The 16,993-nt window shown below is 46.6% G+C and overlaps 1 protein-coding gene across 1 annotated transcript; it reads left to right on the top strand.

Moving 5' to 3' along the window:
* Positions 1-15,878: 15,878 nt before the first annotated feature.
* LOC110734096 lies at positions 15,879-16,448 on the top strand. The gene has a single exon (XM_021914155.1). The coding sequence runs from the start codon at positions 15,879-15,881 to the stop codon at positions 16,446-16,448; it is 570 nt and encodes a 189-aa protein (XP_021769847.1).
* Positions 16,449-16,993: the final 545 nt, after the last annotated feature.

Raw genomic sequence — 16,993 nt, 5'->3', positions numbered from 1 at the left:
AGGACTAGAGAAATACCTTCTACATTGTTACCAGCAATGACCATGCCCGGAACAAAAAATACAACAGATGGAATAGGGATCCTCCCTACTTAGCAGGCGATGGGGACCTACTGCCTGTTCCAAAGAAGGACAGGCAAGAGATCCTGTACTCGGGCCTCATTAAACTGATTATCCAGGCGAACCCTAAGACTGGGGTGAGGGAGTCCATCCCTCAAATTACATACCCAAGTACAATTGGTTGTACGATGGGGTGTGATTAGGGGATTTTGCTCCCACCAATCGGAATGCGCCACGTGGGCCAATCAGGTCCTGCCAAGTGTTCCCCAGTTGGACCTCTCAGGGCTTGCCACGTGGCACACACTTATTCGTCCGCCTTGGACCTATTATGTCATGACACGTGGCATACTCCATGCCTAATGGAGAAGTCGGCCACCCAGGCCCAACTTCCGAGGGAAGCCCAATCAGCCCAAGGTTAACCTAAACCTAGATTGGCACGTTTCCCGAGGTTATAAATACCTCCCTTAATCCTCATTAAGGGAGATTACGCAGATTACACACATTAAACTCTCTCACCTAGAGAGACCCAATCACTTTAATTTCCGCATTAATTACTCCTTAATCAAGTACTAACTTAACCGTCGGAGGCGGATCTCCAATCATCCGGAGCATCCGTTTGTTTTGCAGGTACAGGCGTCCGGTTCCAGTCTCGTAATTGTAACTCTCCCGCAGGACATCAGAAAACCCCGAAACATTTTGGCGCCGTCTGTGGGGAGAGTACTTCTGAGATGGCATCCACGTTTGTACCGGCTCCTGAAGAGAGACGTCCCCTGGACGACCCTCTAGTTCAGTCGGACCACGATACTGAGAATGAATTTGAAGTTGAAGCTCACACAGCTTCAGACGGGACTCTAAGGGCCCGACGTACCCGTCATACCGAAAGGAGGGAACGGGAACATCTTCAAACTGGAAGCGAGCCAGCAGGCGCACCGCCTGTTCGGCAGCAGCCGACTGATGGGTCTGCTCCCATCACAAGGAACGAACTCATGACCTTCATGAGGGACTTCAAGGGAGAAATTCAAGAGTTGATCAACAAGAAGCCGCCTGCTCTAGACAAGGAGCAGTCGGCTAAGAAACCCTCCACTTCACGGAAGAGGAAGCCAGTTCAAGGGCGAGAGGCGACCCCTCATCCTAAATCTAGGAAGTAGGAGCCACCTGCCCTTGATTTCACAAAATACCGTTTCCCTACTCCAGGAAATAGGAAACATGTTCGTCATATTCAGGCGGACGGGTCGAGGAAAACATACACAGACGCTCGGCTACTGCTAGAACAGAAGAAGAGTGACCGATTGTCAGAGTCGGCCTCTACTTCAAACTTCCAAGACAGCCTGCGAAATACCTCGATGAGGCATACTCAGTCGTATCATGAAAGTCAGTAAGGCGGCACCTCCCGTCAGTCCGTCTTTCATAGCGACCAGGCGGTACCAAACTTACCGTTTGTACCGCAACAACAGTATTTTTTACAGCCACCTCCGTTTGGTGGACATGCAGCAAAAAATGTCCAACCTATGGACTGGCAGCTACGGTTGCTTAGACTTGGTGAACAGCCGTCGGCCTTCTCCAAGGAAATTAATGAAGCCGCTCAGCCGGCCAAAGTGAAAAATGTATTAGTAGGCGCCTATGACGGCACTACTAACCCAGAAGACCATCTGATGGCATTCACCAACCTGATGTACCTTCAAGGGTTGGATGATCCCACTTGGTGCAAGTGTTTCCCAGCGACTCTCAAAGGAATCGCACAACAATGGTTCGGCAACCTGCCGACTGGTTGTGTAAATAACTTCAAGACGCTTGCTTACTTATTCACCTCCAACTTCGCCATGAACATCCCTGCGAAGAAGACGACCCTTGATTTAGGGACAATTCAGCAGGGCGAGAAGGAGGGGCTTCGTTCTTACATCAGGCGGTTTAACCTGATGAGAATACAGATTCAAGGGTTACCGAATGAAGTAGCCTATACTGACTTTTTCAGAGGTCTCAAAGACGGGTCGACCTTCAAATTTGATTTGGTCCGAAAGAGGGTGGCGACTCTTCAAGAGGCCTTGATTGAAGCGGAAGCTTATATACAGGCGACTGATCTTTGTAGTATGGTAAAACAGTCAGACGGGAGAAGGTCCGACAAAAGAGAAGGACGACAGAAACAGTCGTCAAACAAAGACGAGAAGAGAAAAGAGGTCTGGGCGGCTGATTCCTCTAAACAGCCGGCCCAGAAAAAGAAAAAATAATTCAAACCATACTCCCCAAAGTATGCGTTTAACAAGGATAACCAATTTATCCTAAAGGAAATCAAGGGACGGATCTCAATTGAGAAGCCGGTCCCCATGAAGGGTTCTGCAAACAACCGGAACCAAGAAAAATTCTGTGATTATCATGAAGATGTTGGTCATCACACCAATGAATGCATCAGTCTCATGCGGTATCTGGACCGCCTGGCTGAGCAAGGTGATCTTGACACTTATGTCAAGAAATCTACGGGGAACACTTCCTCGAAAAGCAGTCGGCCAAAAAGAATCAACAGGCCGACAGTTCCGATACAGATGATGCAGTCGTCTACACCATTGCAGGCGACTTCTCAGGAGGCGGCCCCACTATTAGGGGCAACAAAGACAATATCAGACGGTTAGATGTAAATTCCGTTCACCAAGAACGACCCTCCAAATATTCATTTCCTGAGATTGTCATCACTGAAGAAGATCTAGGAGGGGTAAGAGGGCCGCATGACGACCCTATCGTTATTGAATGTAAAGTGGCTAACCAGAGAGTTGGCCGAATCCTCATAGATACCGGAAGCTCCTAAGATCTCATCAGTAGCAAATGTCTGTCGAAACTAAAATATCAGACTGATTGCATACATCCGGCATCCCACCCTTTAGTAGGGTTTGGAGGAGGAGTCGTCCACCCAGTGGGACGAGTTGATTTACCCATCCGCCTGGGCGAAAAAGGGGAAGGACGACACATGGTAGTCCGATTCTTGGTAGTAGAAGAACTCTCGGCCTACAACATGATTCTGGGAAGACTAACCCTGAACAATTCCAAGGCTGTTATAATCCCATCTCTTATGTTGCTCAAGTTTGAGAGGGATAATGGAACAGTCGGTTCCCTAAGGGGAGATCAGAGGATGGCCCGAGAGTGCTATCTCTCGGATGTCAAGCCCACTGTTATGGCCACTATGTCGAGCGGTGGAAAAATAGACCTTGACAATGTCAAGGAGAGTGCGCCTGTTCAAGAAGCAGACGGCAAGAAGAGAAAGGCATCCCAGACAGGGGCCGCAAGAAAAGACAGAAAATAGCAATCATTGGCAGAGGAGCGGTTGGATGAATTCCGCCCTCAGCCAGCTGGTGAGCATACGGACCTGATGTTAGATGACTCGCGTCCTGACAGAACAATCAAGGTTGGGACGACTGCTCTAAGGGACCTGGGTGACGACTTTCACAAACTATTGAAAGAATACAAGGACATCTTTGCATTCGAAGTCCATGAAATGCCAGACATTAGTCTTGATCTGGCAGTACATAAACTGGCCGTGGATCCGAAAAAGAAGCCGGTACGGCAGAAGAAGCGGAACCATGGCGAAGAAAGAAGTCAGGCGGCAGCCGCCGAAGTTAAAAAATTACTTGATGCAGGGTTCATTCGGCAATGTTACTTCCCAGACTGGGTTGCAAATGTGGTGCTTGTTAAAAAGCCGAATGACACCTGGCGAATGTGTGTAGACTACACAGAATTAAACAAGGCGTTCCCCAAAGACAGTTACCATCTGCCTAAAATTGATAACCTGGTCGACTCAACAGTCGGCCATGCTTTGATGAGCTTTATGGACGCCTACTCTGGTTTCCATCAAATTCCTTTATGGGAGAAAGATCAGGAGAAGACGGCCTTCGTCACTGATCAAGGGTTATACTGTTACACGGTCATGCCGTTTGGTCTTAAGAATGCCCCGACCACTTTCCAGCGAATGATAAACACTGTGTTCTTTGATCAGATTGGGAGAAATGTCGAGGCATATATTGATGATATGATTGTCAAGTCTAAACTTCAGAAAGATCATCTGTCGGACCTCCGAGAAACTTTCGCCACACTCAGGCGGCACCATGTCATGCTCAATCCCAAGAAATGTGTCTTTGAAGTTAAGTTTGGGAAATTTCTCGGATTCCTTATCAATCAGAGAGGAATAGAGGCGAACCCTGAGAAGGTGCAGGCGGTCATCGACATGCAGTCGCCTCGTACCATCCGAGAGGTTCAGAAGTTAACAGGTTGTCTGGCGGCGTTGGGAAGATTTCTAAGCCGATCAGGAGACAAATGCCTATACTTTTTCCAGGCAATTAAGAAAAAGGCAAGGTTTGAATGGGGGCCGGATGCTGAGGCGGCCTTCCAGAAATTGAAAGTTCACTTGCATTCCTTGCCGAGGCTGGTCAGCCCTTTGCCCAAAGAAGTACTCTACATGTACCTGGCCGTCTCTGATCATGCGTTAAGCGCTGTTCTCCTTGCTGAAAGAGACGGCTGTCAGCTCCCGGTCTACTTTGTCAGTCATGTACTGAAAAATGCCGAGTTGAGGTATCCCTTAGTGGAGAAATTTGGTCTTGCACTCTTCATGGCTGTTAAAAAATTGAAGCCCTACTTTTTAGCACATGCAGTCGTCGTGTATACAGACCAACCTATCAAGCGGCCACTGACCATCATGGAGTCGTCAGGCCGAATGATCAAATGAGCCATAGAAATACAGAGCCTCGAAGTTACTTTCGAGCCTAGAAAAGCAGTGAAGGGGCAAGCCTTTGCTGACTTTATTGTTGAGATGACTCGTCTTCCTGACTCTCAAGTTACAGACCAAGTCTGGAAGGTATATGTGGATGGAAGCTCTACTTCAAATGGTTGTGGAGCAGGAGTCATATGTCAGTCGCCAGAGGGCGACAGGTACGAGTATGCTTTACGCTTCAGTTTTCAGGCCTCAAACAATGAGGCAGAATATGAAGCTTTACTAGTCGGAATCCGCATGTGCAAGGCGACAGGAGCAAGAAAAATGACGCTTGTTCCGATTCACAATTGATAGTGAGTCAGTACAATGGCGAATACGAAGCAACCCATCCGGCCATGATCAATTATTTACAGGCGGTCCGAAAAGCAGTCGGCTCCCTTGAGGATTTCCATCTGACCCAAGTGCCGAGATCAGAAAACAACCAGGCGGATGAACTTTCAAAATTAGCATCATCCGCCTCCTGTGATACTCCTCGAACTGTTTTTTGGGAAGTAATGGAGAGGAGAAGCATTGAGGAAGAACCTATTGGAATCTTAGACAGAAGCTCAACCTGGATGGATCCAATCAGGGCATATCTGACAAATGGTACCCTGCCGGATGATCATCAATAGGTGGCAGCACTATAAAAACGAGCAACCAGTTTTTGAAATAATAAAGGGATAACTTCACAAAAGGGGGTACCTTCAACCCTTCTTAAAGTGTGTTACTCCAGAAAAGGGGCGAGAGATACTGGACGATCTTCACTCTGGTTACAGTGCTTCCCATATAGGCGGTAAGACGCTTGCTCAACGGGCAAGGCGGCAGGGCTACTTTTGGCCTACTTTAGAAGCAGATGCGATGGAGATGGTGAAAAAATGTGACAAGTGCCAAAGGTTTGGCAAGCTAATTCACCGTCCGGCTACTGACCTCACTACCATTCATAGCCCACTACCGTTTGCTAAGTGGGGCATGGATATTCTGGGTCCATATACGCCTGCTACAGGCGGAAGGAGGTACATACTTGTTGCCGTCGACTACTTCACTAAATGGGTAGAGGCGGAGGCTGTAAAGGGAATCAAGACGAAGGATGTAATTTCATTCATCTGGAAAAATGTCATCACTCGGTTCGGGGTTCCCATGTCTATGGTTTTTGATAATGGTCCCCAATTTGAGATGCCTGTTCTCAAAAGCTGGTTAGGTAACCAAGGAATTGCACACTACTTTGCATCTGTCGGCCGTCCACAAGCAAACGGCCAGGTAGAAGCCTTTAATAAAATCATCTCAGACGGTCTCAAGAAAAAGATTGAACGATCAGGCGGCCTATGGGCGGATGAATTACCACATGTTCTCTAGGCCATTAGGACGACTGAAAAAGGGGCGACTGGAGAAACTCCATTCCTCCTAACTTATGGTGCGGAAGCTGTTCTTCCAATAGAACACTACGAGTCGACTCTTCGAGTAATGCTATATGACGAAGAGGCAAACTGGGAAGCCATGCGCCTGACATTAGACTCACTTCCTGAAAGGAGGGGCAATGCTGTCTTGCGCCATGAAATTTACCGCCTGAGAATGACTAGATCATACAACAAAAAAGTACACAGGCGTCCACTCAAAGTGGGGGACTTTGTACTTAGAAAAATGGAAGCAGTTGGAAGGGCTAATGAGTCTGGCAAACTAACTCCCAACTGGGAAGGACCCTACCGAATCTGTGAAGAGGTCAGGGACGGTACCTACCGTCTGGAAACACCAGACGGCCAACCGTTTCCTCGTACTTGAAATGCAGATAATCTTAAGAAATATTTCTTCTGAATGATATAAATAGTTAAGGGCTACTTGATAAAAGTTTGCATACTTAATATTCAATTTTGTACTAAGAGGGGCACGCCTACTAACAAACAGTCGGCTACTCTCCATACTTAGTTTTCATTTTTACTTAAGAGGGGCATGCCAACTGACAAACAGTCGGCTACTCTCCATGTTTAATTTTTATTCTTACTTAAGAGGGGCAGGCCACCTATACATTTACAGTCGGCTACTCTCCATTGAGTATTTTACTCTATCTTCAGAGGGGCATGCCGTCTGTACCTTTACAGTCGGCTACTCTCCATTGAATATTTTACTCTATCACCATAGGGGCATGCCGTCTGGATATTTAGTCGGCTACTCTCCATAGAAGAGGGCCGACTGGTTCCAAAGCACATAACCACCCCCCTTATACTTAGCTAAAAATGATCAGGGCCTGGCCGACCCTGTGCCTAAACAGGCGGCTACCCTCCTCTTACTTAGCACCTACGTTCACCAAGAAGTAACCAATTCCACAAGCCGAATGATCAGTCCAGGCGCCAAGCCAACTGATCCAATCTTTAAACTAATTCGACCTGTCCCAACATCATAGCAGGCGTCCGGCGGCATCCCTCTGGATGAAATTCGTCGCAGAGAGCAGCTTCCTTTTGGGTGGAACATTGCTCTATAAACTAATTACACGGCACCTATACGACTGTCCCCAAGGGCAACCACGTAGCCGTTTTTGAGACAAGGATAACTCTATCACTAACCAAACCAGCGGTAGCAGTTGGCATCTGAGTCAGATGACCGCCTGTATTACTTGGGATAAATGCAGGGGGTACCTCTTGAGTTAATAGCCAACAAACATTGGCGAATCAAAAGGTTCAGCCGGCCTCCGCCGCCTGGTACCTTTACTACTCAAGCAGGAGTGACGGCGACTAAGTAACACCAAAGTTAACTCAGTCACTCTCTCAAACTTAGTATGGAGCCTAAAAGGTATGAGTCGTCCGCCTGTTTTTAGCAAACAGGGGCTCTCAACCACTACTCCTGCTAGGTTAACAACCTATGAGTTAAAAGCCAACAAACATTGGCGAATAAAGGAGAACAACCGGTACCCACCGCTTGATACCTCTACTACTCAGTTACTTGGCGACTAGGTAACAATCATGTTTACTTGGTCACTCCTTAAAAATTTAGTATGAATTTAAAAAGGTGTTCATACAGCACCTATTCACACTAGATTAAATATGGCGAGAAACAGTCGACCTAGACGGCCTAAAGTCTCTAGCCTAAAAGCATGACAAGTAGGAAACAACTTTCCTACTTGGTTAATTTTACAAATGACAGGACCGCCTGCCTAAAGGGGATCCAGTCTTTAAAATGGTTCGAATACCGATTGGATAAATGGCCGACTGATTGTCTAGCCTGGAAACAGACAACCAGTCGTCCAGGGGCATAGGCGGCGTGACTAACTATCCGTACCTGTCTGCAACTATCGGCCATGTAAAACAGTCGGTATAGTGTACAATTGGATATCAGAATATTCAATACTTATACAAATTTGAAGCAAAACAAAAATATTCATTAAAAAGAAGCCGGTCATTAAAGACCAGCAAAAAATTCAGAGCCCCGGCCCTTCTCGCCGGGTAAATACAAACAAACGGCACGCAGGCCGTGGAAAGAAGACATAAAGCTTAAGAAGGGGGCGGATCTTCAATATTAGCAGCTGCCGCCTGGTCAGCACTCTTCTTGCTGGACTCGGCTTCAGCTGCATCCTTCTTTGATGCATTACCCCCAAGCGCCACAAGCGCCACTACCGGGTGCTCCTCCTCCTCCAACGCCTCTTCCTCAGCAGCCGCCAGGATCTCTTGATTATATCTATCAGAACACTGGCGGTACGTTTTTTCCCATGAGGCAAATTCGGCATTGGGGAAGAGGCGGCCCCAAGTCATGCGCTGGATTTGAGCAGAGTCTTCCATCATCTCCCGAACCAGCTCTTTCTTTTCTTGCTCGGCCTTTTCCGAGAGCTCCTGAGTAAGACTCTTCTCCTGGGTCACCAGGCGTTCCTTTACGCTCGCCAAGGATTTCTCCAAGGTTTCGTATGAGGACATCTTTTGGCGAAGTGGTCTCAGCTCGGCCTTGAGGTTGTTGATGGTCGCCTCCAGCTCACTATTCCTCTTCTTTCCGCCTCTAACTGAGCCCGGATAGCGGCGGTAGCCTGCGCCTGATAATAAAGAATATCAATGGTCTGAACTTCATTTTGGGCAATTTGAAACATTGCCTTATCACAGTCAGAGGCGGCCATGGCTTTTGCAGCCTTTACCTCTTTGTTCTTCCGGTCAAGCGGCTTGCGAAGGCCGTTCACTCGGAGCAGGGCCTAAGTAAAAAGGGGAACAGGCGTCAGTTTCCAAATAAAAAAGAAAACAGGCGTCCTGGAATTCAAATACTCAAAAATATGCTAAGTATACCTCAGCAAGGACCCCTGCAATCCCGTCTAGGTCAAGGGTGTCGACACCCCTGACCGCCTCCCTTTCAGCTGGAGGAACGGCTTTGATCATAGACTTGGCCACCTCGACCAAGTCAGGCTCCTGAGGGCCGGCTGCATCAAGCATAAACAAACGGATTAGACCTAGTAAAGAAGGGAGTCTAAAATTTACAAGGATAATTTCATACTTCTAGGTGGCCCAGCTGGAGTTTTAGAAGAAGTAGCCGGCTGTTTCTCAGCCGCCGCATGTTTCCTGGCAGAACCAGGAGAGCTCGCAACAGTCGTCCTCCGAGCCTTGGGGTCCGGCTGTTGGGAAGAAGAAGCTCTTGGAGCGCCCGTCTAAAAAAGAAGAAAAGAGTCAGTATATGCATAAACACAACTCCAAAAAGAGGGTGAAAGGTTCGAAGCCCACCAAGGGTGCCCCCTTGTTGGGGGAGTCGGTTGAAGACTGTTGCATGATGGAGGCCCGCAACATGGCCGCCGCAGTCTTGGAGGCGGTAATTTTGCTCATGGCGTCCGCTGCAAAAACAAATAGCAAAGTTAATAAAAGTCATAACAAGAAATGCATGGAACAACAGAGTATTCGACAGGCCGGCTACCTCTTGAGCACTGACTGCTAAGGCCACAGGCGGCCAAAAAGTACTCGTCGTAGAGCCATTTGAAGCTCGGGACGTAGTGCAGGGGTACTTGCTCTCGTACCCCTGAAGTAGAGTTCACCTTCGACTCTACTTTGAAGAGTCCTTTATCTAGGATCTCTTTCTTAGCCTTGGGGGGAAAAGGCGGCATGCTGCGGCTGCCTGCAAGAAGGGGCGGATTCCTGTTCCACCTGTTGAAGCGCTTGTTCAGCTCTGTGTCTGAACTCTCAATGATAAGGAAGGTGCTCCTCCAGCCCTTCCATTTGTTTGCTTTACCTCTCGTCATGAGGTAGCCCCTGTGGCTCGTCAATTGATACCAGCCGGTACCGCCTGCCTTAGGGGTCCGGCTAAGGTAGTTCATGTGGGCGAAAGCCTCGAAGTTCGGCTCCACCCCGTGCAGTTCGCACCCGGCCACATAGCCGAGTACGTTGACCCAGGAGTTCGGGGCTAACTGCCATAACCCCAACTCATACCCATCCAAGATCCGCTGAACAGCCGGATGTAGTGGGAAGCGCAGCCCAGCCTTGATGGCCGCCTCGTAGCAGCCAAAGCAGGCGCCATCATAACTGGTACCAGCCGGCCAGACGACTGTGTCTTCTGGATCCGGCACGAACACTAAAAAGCCGGGGCCCATTGTGTGGTTTGCGATAAAGCTCTCCACTTTCTCTTGCATGGATGTGATCCGGCCCCGAGGTACCGTGCAGTAGTAGGGGGTATTTTGCTCTCGGTGAGAGGCGGATGGCTCCGCCCAATCGTCCCCCTTCTCAACTGCGTGAGAAAGCCTCGCCTCTTGTAGGCGACTGTTTTTCTCTTCTGTGTCCAGAGAAGCATGGCCAGAAGAGCTAGACTCGGAATCGTCCTCTGACGAGTCCGAAGAGGACGACTCCTCCCCTCTCCCGGAGGGGCCGCCTCCTCTCCTTTAAAAGGAGCAGGAGAGAATGTAGAATTGTCAACTGTAAAATGGGAAGGGGTCACTTTGACTCCTCCCTCAGAACTGCCGGCTTTCAAGCCGCTTTGTTTCACTTCCACATCTGGCGCCTGGTCAGATGTTTCACTAATCGGCACCCTGTGGGAGGAGCCGTCTGAGTTTGAGATCATGGAAGTCTTTTTTGTTCTGGCCATCCTGCTCTGCATAGACACAGATACAGTCGGACTTTGTATAAAGGGCAAAGATGGGTCCAGAAAAGGGCAGGCGGCACTCCTAGTCCTAGATTCAGCCGTCCCCAGTGACCGGCTGATCACTAACCTAGGTCGTGTCGTGTGCTTCCGTGGTGCCATTTCAAAAAAAGAATAAAGTAAAGAGAAAATTAAGAGTAAGAGAACCGACGGTTACCTGAACGAGTGACGATTGATGAAGTTCTGAAAATCCTTTGCAGTCGGCTTGTCAGAGCAGGCAGTAGGCAGAAAGGGTCCAAAATGTCAGAGCAAGTTCAGGGGTCCGAATGTTCTCTCACAAAGTTTTCAAGTGTGAAAATGACCGAAGTCAACACTCCTTTATATAGGCGAAGTGAGAAGGCGAAGGGTCACTTCCAGAATTCAAAATTTTGGCGGGAGAATCTCTCGGCCTCTCGCCGAGTGACACCTGTAGCAGGCCGTCGCCTGTTACAGGGCGATACCTGTCACAGGTAACACGTGACCAGTCACGTGCCACCTGTGAAGGGCAAATGATTAGGGGATTTTTCTCCCACCAATCGGAATGCGCCACGTGGGCCAATCAGGTCCTGCCAAGTGTTCCCCAGTTGGACCTCTCAGGGCTTGCCACGTGGCACACGCTTATTCGTCCGCCTTGGACCTATTATGTCATGACACGTGGCATACTCCATGCCTAATGGAGAAGTCGGCCACCCAGGCCCAACTTCCGAGGGAAGCCCAATCAGCCCAAGGTTAACCTAAACCTAGATTGGCACGTTTCCCGAGGTTATAAATACCTCCCTTAATCCTCATTAAGAGAGATTACGCAGATTACACACATTAAACTCTCTCACCTAGAGAGACCCAATCACTTTAATTTCCGCATTAATTACTCCTTAATCAAGTACTAACTTGACCGTCGGAGGCGGATCTCCAATCATCCGGAGCATCCGTTTATTTTGCACGTACAGGCGTCCGGTTCCAGTCTCGGAATTGTAACTCTCCCGCAGGACATCAGAAAACCCCGAAACAGTGTGTACCTGGCCGACTGCGGCCTTAGCGCAGTGATGCCGAGAGGTATCTTTCCGCATGTTCTTTAGTAACCCGAAATATCCTGGTTTAAGTTTTTCATGGTTTCTAACTTTTTATGGTGCTTTCTGCAGACGAGCCAATGAAAAAATTTCTGGTTCCAAAAAGGCTGCCGCCCAGTACCGATCGGCCCTTCTGAGTTAGGTCCTGTAGAGAAGTCGCCTTCTTCCCGGACTACCAAGGTATAACCGTGGCCCTAAACTTTTTGTGTTTAAGCTTCCTTAGCTCATTGTCCTTATCACTTATCTTGTAATGACAGGATCCGACCACCCCTAAGTCCGAGCCTGCTTTGAAGATCAGGAAGCAGATAGCTGGTGATACTAGAACGCCTAGCAGGGCTAGGAAACAATCGGCCAGCCGTCCGGCTACAATTGTTGCCCAAACTGCCGTCACTCCAGAAGGCAGTCGGCCGCCTAAGGGAACCTGGCCGAGGGTAACTTCTTTTTCCTTGTCTGGTTAAATCTCCTCTCATAATAGTAGTTTTGGATGACAAGTAAGGTTGCCCTTTTTGCAGGAGACCCCAGAAGCCAGACCTTGTTCTTATGACCAAGAACATGCTAAAGGTCGTCTCTCCTGATGAGAGGGAGACGGTCAAAAGTTACGGCACCATGAATATTGATGGTGTCCTCGTCCTTCTAGCCGACGTAAACTGTCTTATCTCTTTGCGTGTACTCTTTTAATGTTGACGCCTGTTTTCTTTGCGCCTGCAGTCAATGTTGCGCATACATGGCCTTTGCAAACCTCTAGCTGAGAGGTCAAAAGAGGTAAAAGCTGCAAAGGTGCATGCAACCTCCACCATAGAGAAGGATATGTTCTCAATTTTTCAAAACGAAGTATTGATGACTGATATCTTGTATGTGCAGGCGACTGGCAATCAGCAAGTTAAAGCTGATCTGGATGCTGCTAAAAGTCGGATCCAGGAGCTGAACCTTCAAGTAAAAAAACTCCAGGACAAGTCTAAGTCTCTCGAGGATGTTTCAAAGGAGGTAGACTCCTTGAGGGACAAGGTGACAAAGCTGAAGCATCGCCTATCTAACCAGGAGAAGCAGCTGGCCAAAAAGTACGAGTCCAGGGCTAAAGAAGAGAAGGCGGCCATTGTCAAGGACATGATGAAAGACTGCAGCAACATCATGAAGATGACTTGGTCAACTCTCTATCCTGGCTCGGACTACAAGGAATGGGCAGATGATGTGTGGCATTTATGCCACCATTTTACCCTCTTTCATTAGAAATTTCCCCTGGATTTGTCACTCGTTTATGCCTCTTTTCACCCCTTTTCTCCCGATTTTAGTCACTTTAGCTCCCTCTCGTGTTTTCCCTTCCCTTTTGTCTTTTCTTTTAGTTTTTACCTCCTTTTCGTGTGTTTTGATAGCTCCTAGCACTCGTGGGAGAATTATGGATTGCTAGCTCAAGTGGAGATGCTAAGGAAGCTTGCCGAGGAAGTGGAGATGCCAAAAGGGAGAGGGCGCGCTGATAAGCAAGGCCACGGGCGCGGACAGGGAGGTCTCGAGCCAACAAGAGAAAGTGGAGATGGTGATTTGCGGGCGCGGCAGAGAAGACCCGCGGGCGCAGCAATCTGGGTTTGACAAACTTATTACCCAGCTTGGAGAGGGCGTGGCAGCCTGTTCGGAGAGCCCTCTCCCTTGCCCTTTTTCCTTATTTTGGTAGAAGACTATAATTAGTCTTTAGCTTGAGTTTTTCATCATTGACTATTCCATTGGCTTCAAAATCATTTGTAGAGAGAGAAAACCCATGTCTTTTAGAGAGAGAAAACATTAGTCTTCAAGATTCAATCTTTGTAATCAAATATTAAAGCTTTCTTCTTGATTGTTGCTACTACTTCGATGATTTGGTAATCTTTCAACTTTATAATATCAATCTTTACTTTTGTTTCTCTAGTTTTTGATTCTCTTGGTTTTATTGTTCTTATTTAAGTTTTCCTCCATAAAATTCAAGCTTTATTTGTTTCTTTGATTTTCTTTTAGCTTAGAATCGTGCTAGGTTGTGTTGTGATTGAATGTATGCTTGAGTTAGTTATTATGGTTATTCCTCTTCCTCTATATTAGGTTATTAGCTAGGGAAGGGGGTGAATATCATGTATATTTGAATATCTATTGAATATTGATGAGAGTTTACCTTGTGTTGATGATTTTGTGATGAAATATATTTAGAGTTAGTGTGTGCACCTCTAATCTCTAAACCCTAATCCTTGATTGAATGCATGAGAATGATTTAGTCTAGGTGAGATTAATTTCATCAACTTGCTTGAGTAGTTGCATGAGAATGAACTATCTTAGGTAGAGTTTTCTATTCCTTGGTTAAATTCCTCATTGGTTTTCATTAGTATTCATTTATCGTGATTGAAACCCCCTCTTCCTAGTGCTTTTGCCATTGTTATCCCTTTAATATAGTCCATTTACTTTCATTTAAGAGTGTTTAGTCTAATCCCTTTGTTTTTAGTTTATACTAGACTCAATAGTAGATAGTTTGCCCATAGGATTCTTCAAACACAAATCTCAATATCTCTTTTTATTACTAGCAATTTATCCTTGATATGGTATTTAATCGTGCTAAACCCCCGTTTCCTTGGGAATCGACCTTACCTTACCACTATCTAAAGGAAAATTGATAGAGTTAGGATAGGAGATATAAATTGTAAATTTGATCTAGGATAGTAAACCAACAAACTATTATCCGCCGATCAAAATTTTGGCGCCGTTGCCGGGGAAGCGACTTGTTTTGCACTTTTAATTTGCGTTATTATTGGATTTTTTGCTTTTTACTTTGTTCTTTTTCCACTTGCTAGTCATTGCTAATTGTTTACTTAGCTTTGGTAAAATGCAAAGAAGATCTCAAGGACCACCTACTCACAACATCGATCACGAAATCGACCGCACCTTGAGACAAGTCCGTAGACTTTATCAAGAAGAGGGGCAAGGTTTAAAGAGTTGGTGCAAGCATGTCCTCACCATGAATACAATCAAAGCTTACTCATGAGGTTCTTCTATGATGGTCTGGAACCGATGTCTCGAGCTAATTTGGATGCGGGGGCGGGTGGAAAATTGATCAAAGTCCCTCAAAATCAAGTTGAAGCAACAATTGAAGAGGTAGTCAAAAACTACTCTTGGGGAGGTAGAAGGAGGAATGCACCAAAGAAAGGTGGAAAGTATGAGTTGGAAAAGGTTGATCAATTGCAACATCAAATTGAGCTTTTGACAAAGGGGATCGCAAAGTTGAACACCAATGTCACTAGTGGTGCAAGCTCCTCCCAAGTCAACTCTTTCTCTTATCAAAATTGTGGTGGTACAAACCATGACACATCCTATTGTGGAGGTTTAAGCACGGAGCATGTAGCGGCATACAATACAAGGCAAGAAGGATATAGGGGAAATGGTGGAGGAGTAGCTTGGAGATAACCACCACCCGGATTTACAAACCAACCCCAACAATGGAACCAACAAGCTCAACAACCATACAATTCCAACCCACAATACCAAAACCCTCCTCCATACCAAAACCAATACCAAAACCAAAACTTAAGAGGAAACTACCCAAGGAACCATCAACAAAATAATCAACATCAATACCAAAATCAAAATCAAGCAACTTAAAGGAGTCAAGAGCAAGTGTCTCAACCCGATTCTACCCAAACCCAAATTCTTCAACAACTTTAAGCCATGAACCAACAAATGCAAGAAGTCAAGGCCCATAACAAGATGGTTGATTCACAACTAGCTCAATTGGCCGAAAGGGTTCCTTTCAACTCGCCCTCTACTTTACCCGGGCAACCACAAACTAACCCTTCCAACATCGTGAAACCCGACTCTTGCAAGGCAATCACATTGAGATCGGGCGCATCCTATGAGGGTCCTAAGGAGGGAGTTAGTGAAGAAAGAAGGGAGAAGAAGAGGTTGTGGGTGAAGAAGAGGAAATTGGAGAGAAGAAGAATGATGAGAAAAAGAGGAGTATGGAGAAAAAGAAGTATAAGGATGTGGTGACATCGTCAACTTCTAGTGAGGCTAGAAGTCTTGTTGGACCGGTTCCTTTTCCTAGTCGACTTGCGGAGAGAAAATTGAATGACAAATTTGCAAAGTTCCTAAGTGTGATGAAGAACTTGCACATAAACCTCCCTTTCATTGAGGTAGTCACACAAATGCCTTCATACTCTAAGTTCTTGAAAGACATTCTCACCAACAAGAGGAAGCTTAATGATGAGCTTATCACTCTTCCCCATCAAGTGAGTGCACTTGTTCAACACAAAATGCCCAAGAAGCAAAAGGATTCGGGAAGCTTTACCTTGCCGGTTAAGATTGGGAACATAGAAGCTAGGGGTGCCTTAGCCGATCTTGGAGCAAGTGTTAGTTTGATCCCTCTATCCGTCGCTCAAAAGCTTAATATTGAGATGATACCCACAAGGAAAACCATTCAATTGGCCGACCGTTCGGTGAAGCTACCTTGTGGTGAGCTTGAAGATGTCCCTATTCAAGTTGGGCACATCTATGTGCCTTGTGGTTTTGTAGTAATGGATATGGAATAAGATGTGGATACTCCCTTGATTTTGGGCCGTGAAGCTCTTAAGACCTTGGGGCCGATGATCAATTGCAAGAATAATACCATTACATGTGAGGTAGCCGATGAAAAAATTGTCTTTGAATTCTCTAAGCTACTCAAGACCCCCATGGTTGAGAAGTGCTATAGGGTTGATGTTGTGAATGAAGAACTAGATCGTTTGGGAAGGGTTATGATGAGTCCTCAAGATCCAATGGTTGATGCTCTCACATGTGAAGAAGAGTACTTCTCTCAAGAAGCAAAGTAGTTTGTCATGGCCATTAAAGAAGCCAAAGAGGAGGAAGAAAATGATCCTAAGCATGATGAGCTACAACTTGAGGAGGAAAAATTGGAGAAGAGTTCTAAGCCTCCTCCAAAGGTAGAACTCAAACCCCTTCCCCCTTCTTTGAAATATGCTTATCTTGGAAATGAAGGGGAATACCCTATTATTGTCAATGCTTCCCTTGATGGTCTTGATTTGGAAAAATTGCTTGTTGTTTTGAGAAAATATAGAAATGTGATAGGGTATAGCAT

Source organism: Chenopodium quinoa, unplaced genomic scaffold (assembly GCF_001683475.1).
Source record: "Chenopodium quinoa cultivar QQ74 unplaced genomic scaffold, ASM168347v1, whole genome shotgun sequence".
Classification (NCBI taxonomy): Eukaryota; Viridiplantae; Streptophyta; class Magnoliopsida; order Caryophyllales; family Amaranthaceae; genus Chenopodium; species Chenopodium quinoa.
This window is presented reverse-complemented; position numbering and strand designations above follow the sequence as displayed.

Excerpts from the sequence above, each read along its gene's own strand:
- LOC110734096 (XM_021914155.1), top strand. The coding sequence starts at position 15,879 with ATGGAGAAAAAGAAGTATAAGGATGTGGTGACATCGTCAACTTCTAGT.